Below are 12,969 nucleotides of genomic sequence, written 5' to 3'. Positions count from 1 at the left end.
TATATTTATTATTATCAGAATAATTCACTGATGAAAAGGATTAAAAAGTAAATTGTTCTGAGGAATATTTCAGCCTAACCAGATGTTCTTGAACTTCTTTAATTAAAGAAAAAAATCAAAGAAAAAAATTATCTTTTAATTTTTTTTTTTTATTAAAGAAAGAAATTTGTTATCTTTGACAAGGTATCAATTACGCTGAATTATAAAAAATTATGGATGATTTAATTGGAATAAATTCAAAGGCATAACAGGAGTGATGATTTATATTTTATTGTTTTTTAAAAAGAAGTTAAGGTTCTTAACAAAAAAACAGAGATTCTGAGGATTAAATCCATCAGACAGTTTTTAAAGCAAGCAATCTGTAGCAGAATAAATCTTTAAAAATCCCTGAATGAGCTCAGGACTGGGAACACTGGTCTCTGGTCAGCGTCTGTGTGACTGCAGGCTGGGAGCCCTTGGAGGCCTCACAGGTCACAGAGCCCACCTTCCTCCACTGGTCTGCAGGGAGCCTCAGGGTGCTGCTCCAGCTGTAGAGGCCGTCCTTCTGCAGCACCCCGGGGCTCCTGCTCTGCTCCCAGCTGCTGCTGCTGCTGCTGCTGCTGCCGTCCACCTTCCAGGACAGACTCCAGTCTGAGGGGAAGCCCTTGTTGGCCAGACACATGAGGGTGGCCTTCCCCTGCTGCAGCTCCTCACTGGAGGGGGGCAGCACTGTCAGGGTGGGACGGCGTTCACCCACTGCAGAGAGAAACAAACACATTGCAAAGTCTAGATTAAAGTCCTCCAGGTTTCACTTCCCGCTCTGGATCTTGTAACCATGGTAACACACATGCATCACTGCTCAAGCACAGTAACAGACAGGTTTCAGTACCACACATAAAAACTGACATTTCTAAATGTTTTCATGGTTTCTCGTTAAACGTCTTCCATTTTAAAAATCAGGTCTAATCTTTTAAAACTAACTTTATTTCCCTATTAAAAAAAACTAGCTTTCTTGAAAAAACAAAGTTTTCAGACATTTTCTTTTCCAAAACTATCATTCAAAGATTAGAGAAAATTAGTTATTGATAATTAATATACATGAGCCAGAGATCACATTCCACACAGTGACACTGATAATGTGACTCAGCATATAGTCCACACCGCTTGTAAACGATAAGCAGAAATAAGAAAACTTTGAAGAGAAAACTGAAAGCTTTAAGTGATACTGAAATATATAAAAAAAATTAAAATATATGATTATATAAATGTAAAAATTGAAATTGGAAAACTTTAAATTATTATGCTTTAAATTAACATTTTATTTAACATGTAGGATTTTCTGATTATTAATTTTTATACTTATCATATAAAGCTGAATTTCTTTGTCTTCTTTAAATAACAGCTGTTTTATCAGTGTTAAGACTCATCTTATTAGTCCAACTCAGACATCACAGAGTTTCCATTAAACACAACAACTTAGAAAAATAAAAACTAACTAAACCCAAAAAGAAGTGTTTTTCTTTTGAGAAAACCCCTATAAAACTCAACATTACAGGGATAGTTAATTTAATTTAAGTTAGTTGTACTTACAGTTAACATCCAGTCTGGTTCCTCCACCAAACGTGTACCACAGTGATACAAACTGATGGAGCCGTCGTACAAAAACCTCTGACTGTTAGAGACACGGTTCTCTGACTCTGACACAAACAATTTATGGAGGATGAGAAACTTTTAGAAAGAGGAAAAGATTAAACTTTGGTACATTCATTTAATAATTACAACTGATAAACTTTTCAAATAGTTGTCTAAAGTCTAAAAGTCTAAAATGTGGGTTTACCAGCCAAAGTGATATTTCCTCAGTATGAGCTCTAAGGCCACTGTGTGTCTGTGGGCGAAGACTTTGTCCACCAACCAGTCATCTAATATTATTTATATATTTAAAAATGATTTATATTCATCCAACCATCCACTGACTTTCTTGCTGGGTGCCTAACTCCCAGCAGTCGGTGGATGAAAAGCGGGGGCCAACCTTAAAAGGTCGTCGTTCATTTACGGCTTTCAGGTCACAAATTGCTTCCTCCTGCATCACTGTCACCTTAAAGAATTATTACTCTTGGTAAAATTGTTATTTACTATGACAAAGATAAAGTCTGATCAGTTTTTGATTTTCAACAGCTGAGAGAAAACAATCCCAGCTCCTACAGGAATCACTACAGAGCATTTCCATAGAGAGGCACTTTGCATCAGCAGCACCATGCTCCAGTGCTCTGGGAGAGTTTATAGTCCTAAGAGTTGAACACTGGAGGACTGACAGCTGTCCTTCATCACAACAGAAGACACAGAAATCCTCCTCATCAAAAACATGACTTTGATCTGCGTCCTCATCTGGACTCTCCTCTGCTGCTGCTTCACAGGTAAAGTCCAGAGGATCAAACTCCTCTCCTCTATCAACATCTGTCCCTCTGAAATGAAGCCCACACAACCATCAAGCTGCTTTATGTTTTTGTCTCTGTGTCCTCAGAGTCCAAAATCCAGGTCACAGTGACTCAGCCTGCAGCAGTGACAGCTGATCTGGGAGGATCTGCCACCATTAATTGTGGGACAGGTCACAATGTTTTTGTTGGTTCCCGTGGACAGTATTTAGCCTGGTACCAACAGAAAGATGGACAACCTCCTAAGCTGCTCTTTTATCTTATCAGCACTGCAGCATCAGGGACTCCGAGTCGTTTTACAGGCAGTGGATCAAACTCTGACTTCACTCTGACCATCAGTGGTGTTCAGGCTGAAGATGCTGCAGTTTACTACTGTGTGGGAGAATTTGACGTGAATAAGTATGAGCGGTTCACACAGTGAAAAACAGTCGTACAAAAACCTCCCTCAGTCAGACTGAACAGAAACTGCAGCTGAATGTCACAGCAGACTCTGACACAGCTCACTAAACACAGACACACACAGAGTAACAATCATTTTATGGAGATAGTTTCTCATAAGTTGTTCACATTGAAATTTATTGCTGGTTTCACACGAAGCTTTGAATTTAGCTTATTGGTTTCAATATTTGAATACACCTGAACAACGTTTTTTGGGAAAGAACATTTTTACATTGGATTCAAATTAAATGTAAACATTTAGGTCCACATGGAAGAAAACATTAACAACCTGATGAAGATTTTTCCACAAGCAGTAGATCATCTTACTGCATGGTGCTGAATACATAGATGACTGTCTGCTAACGTTAAGGAGGAAGCATGATGACTCCATCTGACTGACTCTGTGGGTTTTCATAATACGTCCTGAAAGTGATGTTGATGATGAGGTAGACTGGTACCTTCACAGACCCGGAGAAGCTATTAAACTCCTTATTTACTGAAAATCATTTAGTTAGTTTGGAGTTTCTGATCGTTTCAGTGGAAGTCAGTCTGGAAGTGACTTCACTCTGACAATCAGCAGAGTTCAGGCTGAAGATGCAGGAGTTTATCACTGTCAGCAGGATTACATCTTCCCTCAGCTACACTGAAGCACATTCTATGTAGGATTAGATTAAAGTCAGGTTTTGTGGATCGACACGCAGACAAGTGCTTGGGAGTCGCATGTTGTCTGGTGGTGGTGTTTATTAATACTATTATAAGGGTTACAGAGAGTCAGGGAATAACAGGAATCACAAACATGGTAAATAACACAGACTGATGATATTTATGTTTAACACCTGCTCAGAGGTTGATATTTAAGTTTTAAGTGAATTTAATCTCGCCTCATAATGCATATCTTGATTAACTGAGATATACATTTAACTTTGCAGATTAAATGATAATATATAAATTGTAAAGTGGAAAGAATTTGAAAGCTCTGTTTATCAAAGTACAAAACAGTACAAATTATCTAAAATATATAATGACACAAATCAAAAGTTAATTAACTGACTGATTGATTGATTGATTGGTTGATTGATGATATCATCACATTAATCTAAATCCCTGTTCAGAGGGTTAGGTTATGTTCACAGTGAGAGTTTCTGATCAAAACTTGATTTTTATCATATTCTTATCTTTCCCATTATTGGCCCAATAATAATAATATGATGACTGAGCATCAGCCGTTCCTCCTCTGTGAAACAATCTACCTCTACAAACACGCAGCACTCAGTCAGTATAGACCTTCAAATGTTCATTAAAGACTCACAAGTTTACTTTGACGTTTAATGAGAGTTGAACCTGAATTATTGTCTGAAAAACCTTCAGACCTGTTTTGTTTTTGTTTTGTCTTAATGTAGCTTTCTGCTTTTCATTATTATTATTATCATCAATTACTGGATTTCTAAAGCGTATTTTAATGTTTTACTGAGGCATTTGGTCTAATAGTTGTCTGGCTTATAAGAGCTTCAGTACAACGTTGTTTCACATGATAAATAAATTTGACTTTGAATTCTGATCAACATGTTGGTTTGTCACACATTCTTAAAAAAGCACTAAACTGTTACCAGCTTAATCATTTACTCAGACTGAGCCAAATGCAGATAGTTTTCTGCATTCTCTGCTTTAAACCTTTAATAGAAAAACTCACATGACTCAGTAAGAAAAATAAGAACACTGGAGAAAACCTGGTCAGATAATTATCAAATAAATACCTGTTTTATCATTTGATGACAGTTAAATAAATAGGTACATTTAAAATATAATGTATTCATAAATACTAAATTATATTTATTATTATCAGAATAATTCACTGATGAAAAGGATTAAAAAGTAAATTGTTCTGAGGAATATTTCAGCCTAACCAGATGTTCTTGAACTTCTTTAATTAAAGAAAAAAATCAAAGAAAAAAATTATCTTTTAATTTTTTTTTTTTTTAATTAAAGAAAGAAATTTGTTATCTTTGACAAGGTATCAATTACGCTGAATTATAAAAAATTATGGATGATTTAATTGGAATAAATTCAAAGGCATAACAGGAGTGATGATTTATATTTTATTGTTTTTTAAAAAGAAGTTAAGGTTCTTAACAAAAAAACAGAGATTCTGAGGATTAAATCCATCAGACAGTTTTTAAAGCAAGCAATCTGTAGCAGAATAAATCTTTAAAAATCCCTGAATGAGCTCAGGACTGGGAACACTGGTCTCTGGTCAGCGTCTGTGTGACTGCAGGCTGGGAGCCCTTGGAGGCCTCACAGGTCACAGAGCCCACCTTCCTCCACTGGTCTGCAGGGAGCCTCAGGGTGCTGCTCCAGCTGTAGAGGCCGTCCTTCTGCAGCACCACTCGGCTCTTGTTTTCTTCCCAGGTGAAGCTGCTGCTGCCGTCCAGCGTCCAGGACAGACTCCAGTCTGAGGGGAAGCCCTTGTTGGCCAGACACATGAGGGTGGCCTTCCCCTGCTGCAGCTCCTCACTGGAGGGGGGCAGCACTGTCAGGGTGGGACGGGCATCACCTAGGAGACACCAATCAGGTTAGAGGATGAGAACTACAGAGGAGTTAAGCAGCAGATACTGTGACATGGTTACAGTCAGGGAGGGATTTTCTACAACAGGAAGTTTCTGCCAGATGTTTTCATGCTTCACTCGTCACTCACAGACACATTGTTTCACTTCCTTTTAGGAGGCTCAGATCAGCACAGAAATAATCACTAAAGAATTGTATTTTAAATACTTTAATAACCTCTAAGAAAATAAAATAACTTTAATATTTCATCTGTACAAGCAACAATTTATTTCATCTGATGTTTAGAATCATTATTTTTGGGTATGTTTAGTAGATTTTATTTAAAATGTTTGTATGGTTCACATTCATGTTTTAAATACGAACGAAACTGAGAGAAAAGAGTCATCAGAGTAACATTTTCTCTGGCCATGATCAACAGTAGATTAAGACTGATTTTTTTTCCTTCAATAACAGCTTTAGTCCTGATCAAGCTCTGATGGAGCTTTTTTAGACCAAACCACCAAACTGGTTCACAGCTGGTAGAAGAGCATTAAAGTTAAAAAGTAATAACATTAACAAACATAACGGACCTGAGTCAAGACAATTATTTTAGAAACAACATTTGACACAAGCTCATTAAATAGTTAATGTTTAATTTCAGCTTAAACTGCAACTTCACATTCTGGTCGGTTTAAAGAAGAAATTAATGCAAAGATACAATTTTCTGAATAAGAGCAGAAATAATATTTCAGCATATTTTAAATGTAGCTATCAAACATGAAGTAAACTTACCTCCAACATTCAGTCTGGTTCCTCCACCAAAAGTCCACCACAGTGATAGAAACTCACTGAGGCGCCGTACAAAAACCTCTGACTGTAGAGACACGGCTCTCTGACTCTGTCTGACTAAAATAAACCTACAAACCAAGACCAACTAAGGAGAATCAAACATCATTTAGGCTTTAGATCAATACTAACTTGTTACTCGGTTATAATTTCTTATTTTAACTATGAAAAAACTTGTCTCTGAGAGCGCTCTTTGCAAAATATTAAATATTAAACAATGCTTTTTTTCCAGCTTCAATCTATGAAAAAGCGTTAAAACATAAGAATCAAATCAATAAAATAGCAGATTTATCTTTTACTTACTTCCAACATCCAGTCTGGTTCCTCCACCAAACGTGTACCACAGTGATACAAACTCATTGAGCCGTCGTACAAAAACCTCTGACTGTAGAGACACGGCTCTCTGACTCTGACACAAACAAAATATCAGGACTACAAATTTCTAAAAGATGAAAATAATAAAGTCTGGCACTAATATGATAAATACCACCACGTTGTATTTTTTTTTATTTGACTTGCAGAAGACAGATAATTTTGCCTTTTTAATCAAACATCAATTATATGGACTACAACTTTCTAAAAGATGAGAACTATAAACTCTTAAAGCTTAATAACTCTTAAACCAATAACTCGTAAAGCTTTTTTCCCCCCAAACCCTAATATTTTAGAAAATGTTGAATCATTTTTAATATCAAAAACACATACATGTAAAACAGCTAAAATACAAAAGTTGTATGATGAGAATAGTAATGCAGAAATTTAAACATCAAAACAAGACAACCAAGAGTTTTAGACTTTTAAAAGGAAATCAGAGTTCTCCTCAAACTGTATATAAAATAATGATATCTTAATCTTTAGAGCTCTATTACAAGTTTTATCAGTTAGGTTTTATTTGGAGTTAAATGTGCTTAGTCATAACAACCAGTTTCCTCAACATAAATTCTCTTAAAATGATGAAAACTCATTAAATTACAACAGAAAATAACTGAATTGTGTGGTATGCTCTATGGAGCTGTGGGTTTACCAAACATTCAAATATTAACTCAGTGTGAGACCTGAGGGAAATTAATCTAAGTGGTCAGATATGCTGTTCTCTTAACCAGCATTGAAACATGTCTTTTTTATGTATCATAACCACATCTCAGCTGTTTGTAACAAACCAAACCGTGTGAAAATCAGATAAAAATTCTGATTTATTGTAGTTGGGCAAACAGCTTCCTCAGTACAAATAAATGCACTGGGGTCGCATGAGAGACCCATCCAAGATGGCGGCCACTCAGCAACATCAGCTCCAGTAAACAGCGCCAGTCCACTGGGCATCTAAATATATTAATGCAGTACATTAATATATTTTACAATAATAGAAATGTAAAAGATTCATATATTTTCGGGGCAAAACACAATATAAGAATAGACAAAAAGATGTAGAATCTTCTTCCTTGAACAGCATCACATTTAAATCATTCCCTGGTGGAGTCATTCAGAGCATTTCCATAGACTCTGTGTTTGCTCATTAGAATAGAACAAAATGACGCGTAGAGCTGAGCTCCATGTGACTGACTCTGTGTGTTTGCATATGTGTCCTGCCTCTCTGCTCCCAGCTGTTAAGAGGTCAGTGTTGATCAGTGGCTGTCCAGGCCTTTCAGAGCCACTGACACACCAGCAGCACAATGATGATGTCACTGACTCTACTGCTGACCACCCTGGGGCTCCTGCTTCACGGTGAGACTCTGGGATCAGAACTTGGTTTTACTCCAACACATCAGCTCTGACTTTCAGTCACATTTCCTTTAGTTTATTAATTTTTGTTCTTCTCTTCCAGGTTCATCAGGAGACATAATCATGACTCAGACTCCAGAATCTCTGTCTGTTGTTCCAGGACAGACTGTCTCCATCACATGTAAAGCCAGTCAATATGTCAACGATGAGGTAGACTGGTACATTCAGAGACCTGGAGAAGCTATTAAACTCCTGATCTATTGGACATCACGTCGTCAGCCTGGAGTTTCTGATCGTTTCAGTGGAAGTCAGTCTGGAACTGATTTCACTCTGACCATCAGCAGAGTTCAGGCTGAAGATGCAGGACTTTATCACTGTCAGCAGGATTGGAGCACACCGTTCACACAGTGATATAACGTGGTACAAAAACCTCCCTCAGCTGCAGAGGAACTGATCCACAGCTGCACTGAAAACACAAGTTGTACAAATGGGGAACACAACATCAGTTTATTACAAATATCTCACTAAGTTGTTATTATGATAATTATTATTGCTATTATTATTATTATTAATTGCAAAGATAAGAATTTGAAAAGAAAGATGAGTCTGGATAGACCAAAATACGCCTTTTATTGCTGTTCATCATTTTTGATTCAGCATCATTAAATAATTTTCTACTATGAAATGTGTTTTTTGTTGAGTACAAGAAGCAACATACAGATTTGAAAAAATGTATTGCCAGAAAAATAATGTTAGATCGTTAACAAGCAAGCACCAACATGATATAATTCAGCAGTTATTTAGTCAAATTCACTGAAATATTGTTGAAAACGGTAAAATACAAAAGTTGTATGATGAGAACAGTGATGCAGAAATTTAAACATCAAGACAACCAAGGATTTTAGACGTTTAAAGGAAATCAGAACCATACTCAAACTCTATATAATATAATAATATCTTAATCTTTAGAGCTGTTTCATAGGTTTTTATCGGTTTGGTTTTATTTGTAGTCAGGTGTGCTTAATCATAACATCTAGTCTGTTTCCTCAACATAAATTGTCTCAAAATGATGAAAACAGCTGAATTGTGTCATATGATCTATGGAGCTGTGGGTTTATCAAACATTCTGATATTACCTCAGTGTGGGACCTGAGGGAAATGAATATAGGTAGTCAGATATGCTGTCCTCCCAACCAGGAGGTCAGGATCTGGAGGTCAGCCTTCAGTTTATCAAAGCATCCTGTGTTGTTCCCCTTCTCTCTTCAGCCATTTCCTCTCTGGCTACTGTCAAAACATAAAAAGTCAAAAGTAAAATAAAAAAAACATTTATATTAAGAAACTTATCATCCCATGAAAATGTATATGTTTTTATTTATTTATTTATTTTTACAATGAATGAACTATAAAAGATTTATAGAACATTTTCACGGAAAAGAAACATTTAAAAGACACATGAGAACAAATCTAATGATGTAGAATCTTCTTCCCTGAACAGCGTAACAGATCAAAGTCCCTGCTGGAGTCATTCAGAGCATTTCCATAGAGAGGCACTTTGCATCAGCAGCACCATGCTCCAGTGCTCTGGGAGAGTTTATAGTCCTGACAGTTGAACACTGGAGGACTGACAGCTGTCCTTCATGACAACAGAAGACACAGAAATCCTCCTCATCAAAAACATGACTTTGATCTGCGTCCTCATCTGGACTCTCCTCTGCTGCTGCTTCACAGGTAAAGTCCAGAGGATCAAACTCCTCTCCTCTATCAACATCTGTCCCTCTGAAATGAAGCCCACAAAACCATCAAGCTGCTTTATGTTTTTGTCTCTGTGTCCTCAGAGTCCAGAGGTCAGGTCACAGTGACTCAGCCTGCAGCAGTGACAGCTGATCTGGGAGGATCTGCCAGGATCCGCTGTAGGACCAGTCAGAATGTTTATGTTGATTCTCATGGCCAACGCTTAGCCTGGTACCAACAGAAAGATGGACAAACTCCTAAGCTGCTCTTTTATCTTATCAGCACTCGAGCATCAGGGACTCCAAGTCGTTTTACAGGCAGTGGATCAAGCTCTGACTTCACTCTGACCATCAGTGGAGTTCAGGCTGAAGATGCTGCAGTTTACTACTGTAAGAGTTTTCATAACATCGGTAGTGAGTGGCCGTTCACACAGTGAAAAACAGTCGTACAAAAACCTCCCTCAGTCAGCCTGAACAGAAACTGCAGCTGAATGTTACAGCAGACTCTGACACAGCTCACTAAACACAGACACAGAGTAACAATAATTTTATGGAGATATTTTTTCCTCACAAATACATTCTATGAATAGTTCATACTGAAATCTATTGCTGGTTTCACAAGAATCTTTTAAGTTAATTTATAGATTTGAATATTTTCATACACCTGAAAAAATTTCATTTGTGGAATACTGAAGTTAAAATGTCAACATTTTGGTCCACCTGGGAGAAAAGATTGTTAAAAATCTGATAAAGATTTAGTTCTCTTGGCTGAACACACATCCTGTAACGATTACAGCCGGACACAGATTTACATTTAAAAGATTTACTGTAAAGAGTATGAGGCAAGGCAAATTTATTTATATAGCACAATTCAGTACAAAGACAATGCAAAGTGCTTTACATGATTAAAACATAGCAAAATAAAACAGAATAAGAGCAAGTAGGAATAAAATATAGATAGAAAATAGAACAAAAAAGTGGTGATTCAGTTAACTAGGACAGTTGAAGGCAATTTTAAACAAATGTGTTTTTAATCTTGATTTAAAAGAACTCAGGCTTTCCGCACTTTTACAGTTTTCTGGAAGTTTGTTCCAGATAATTGGAGCATAGGAACTAAAAGCTGCTTCTCCATGTTTGGTTCTGGTTCTAGGTATGCAGAGCAGGCTGGAGTCAGAAGACCTGTGTGGTCTGGATGGTTTATACGCTGATAACAAGTCTGTGATGTATTTAGGAGCTAAGCCATTTAAGGATTTATAGACTAACAGAAGTATTTTAAAGTCTATTCTCTGAGATACAGGGAGCCAGTGGAAGGACTTTAGAACTGGGGTGATGTGCTCTACTATCTTAGTCTTAGTGAGGACGCGGGCAGCAGCGTTCTGGATCAGCTGCAGCTGTCTGATCCACTTTTTAGGCAGACCTGTGAAAACACCGTTGCAGTAATCAATTCGACTAAAAATAAACGCATGGATTAGTTTTACTAGATCCTGCTGAGACATCAGTCCTTTAATCCTAGAAATGTTCTTCAGGTGATAGAAAGCCGACCTTGTAACTGTCTTTAGATGCTTTTGAAGGTTCAGGTCTGAGTCCATCACTACACCCAGGTTTCGGGCCTGATTTGTAAAGAGTATGAGTAGTACCAGGGGAGGCAGGCAAGCAGAAGCAGACTTGACAAATGAGTTATGGCTGAAGGTATGTGTAGGTAGGAATTGTCAGGTTTCTCTGTGCATCTGTGCTCTAATTCTGCCTCACAGGTGGTTCTAGTCGGCTGAGGGGGCGTGGCCGCTCAGACTCTGCAGTTTACTACTGTCAGAGTCTTCATTGGATCAACAGCCAGTGGGTCATCACACAGTGAAAAACAGCAATATAAAAACCTCCCTCAGTCAGCCTGAACAGAAACTGCAGCTGAATGTCACAGCAGACTCTGACACAGCTCATTAAACACAGACACACACACTACACAAATACACAAATACATTCACATGAATAGTTTACGTTTAAATTAATTGCTGGTTTCACAAGAATTTCTTTTAAATTAGCGTTTTGTAATGATTGCAAGTACAAACCCAATTTTCAAACCAGACACTGAGTTATGTTTAAAAGGTTTATTTCAGAGGTTGAGTTGTGGTAGATGAGGCAGGCGAACAGAACCAGATAAACCAGATGCAGGCAAACCAGCAAAGCACTAGCAGAGCATGACCAGATGAGACATTCTGGCACTGGAAGCTTGACTGAAGCAGGTTTATGTAGGGAGAGAAGCAGGTGGCATGACTTGAAGTAATTAGTGGCAGCAGCAGGTGGAGCTGATTAGGTGCAGAGTGGTGGCATGTAGGTGACTGAGCAGACTGAGCTGATTGGGCAGAATCTAATCAGTCCGGAAAAGTACAAACAAAAACCTAAATCATGACACTTTTTCTGGAAGATAAAATTTGACCAAAGATTGAAATCAAATGTCAGCATTTAGGTCCACGTAGAAGAAAACATTTCTAACAACCTGATAAACATTTCTCTCTCTTTGCTGAACACATATCCTAACGTTCTGGTTGGAGTTTCTTTAAACAGTGATACAATAGCTTTAGCATTAGTGTGTCCTCAATACACAACTAGGTTCTAATAGAAATGATGATTCAAAACTTTATAAGTGCCAGATATTGGACATTGAACAGCTTGGTTAGAACATAAAGTGAATTAAACTCTCTAGCTGCTCATTATTTGGCCAACAGCAGAGTTTCAGGGACTCTAAATGGTTTCATAGGCAGTAGATCAAACTCTGACTTCACTCTGACCATCAATAAAGTTCAGGCTGAAGATTCTGTCAGAGCGACACTTTCAACAGCCAAGTTGTGTTCACACAGTGGAAAACAATCAATGAACTAACTCATTCAGACTGAATAGAAACACAACTGATGACTGGTGATGCTGACTGAATGCAAACACATGACAACGTGACATTCTGTTATTGTTTTATTTATAAAGACATGATGTTGAAGTTATTTTTGATTAAATCTGCCAATGATTATTTTTAAACACTATGACACAGCGATAAATCTATAAAACTGTGAATAGTTTTTAACCTGATTATGATAACCTGATTATCAAAGGTTTGAATCAATATAGACGTTTATCCCAAAATGAACTACATTTGACCAAGATTAATATAAATAATCTGTGGTCATTAATAAATCTCTAATTAAATAGATCCATTTTAATTCTGTAAATTTGCATTAATTACAAACGGTATATAAATGAGAGACAATTTTGAAGTCTATCTGGAAGGAAGAAGTTTA

The 12,969-nt window shown here is 37.2% G+C and overlaps 1 protein-coding gene and 2 gene segments (V, D, J or C); 1 reads left to right on the top strand and 2 right to left on the bottom strand.

The window, feature by feature from the left end:
* Positions 1-368: 368 nt before the first annotated feature.
* LOC118562051 lies at positions 369-2,065 on the bottom strand. The segment is given in 3 exon segments: positions 369-735; positions 1,570-1,621; positions 2,033-2,065. Coding segments are annotated over 3 exon segments (423 nt in total).
* A 2,980-nt stretch (positions 2,066-5,045) lies between these two features.
* On the bottom strand, positions 5,046-6,648 carry LOC118562066. The segment is given in 2 exon segments: positions 5,046-5,400; positions 6,540-6,648. A coding segment is annotated over 1 exon segment (255 nt).
* Positions 6,649-7,777: 1,129 nt separating this feature from the next.
* Positions 7,778-10,122, top strand: LOC118562050. The gene is made up of 5 exons (XM_036134343.1): positions 7,778-7,958; positions 8,059-8,362; positions 8,966-8,969; positions 9,632-9,683; positions 9,791-10,122. Exons 1-5 carry the CDS (start codon positions 7,907-7,909, stop codon positions 10,120-10,122), a joined length of 744 nt encoding a protein of 247 aa, XP_035990236.1. The 5' UTR covers positions 7,778-7,906.
* Positions 10,123-12,969: the final 2,847 nt, after the last annotated feature.

This window comes from Fundulus heteroclitus, unplaced genomic scaffold (assembly GCF_011125445.2).
Source record: "Fundulus heteroclitus isolate FHET01 unplaced genomic scaffold, MU-UCD_Fhet_4.1 scaffold_80, whole genome shotgun sequence".
NCBI lineage: Eukaryota > Metazoa > Chordata > Actinopteri > Cyprinodontiformes > Fundulidae > Fundulus > Fundulus heteroclitus.
This window is presented reverse-complemented; position numbering and strand designations above follow the sequence as displayed.

Excerpts from the sequence above, each read along its gene's own strand:
- LOC118562050 (XM_036134343.1), top strand. The coding sequence starts at position 7,907 with ATGATGATGTCACTGACTCTACTGCTGACCACCCTGGGGCTCCTGCTT. Across the intron at positions 7,959-8,058 it reads CCTGGGGCTCCTGCTTCACG|GTTCATCAGGAGACATAATC; the intron begins GTGAGACTCTGG and ends CTTCTCTTCCAG. Across the intron at positions 9,684-9,790 it reads CCTCTGCTGCTGCTTCACAG|AGTCCAGAGGTCAGGTCACA; the intron begins GTAAAGTCCAGA and ends CTGTGTCCTCAG.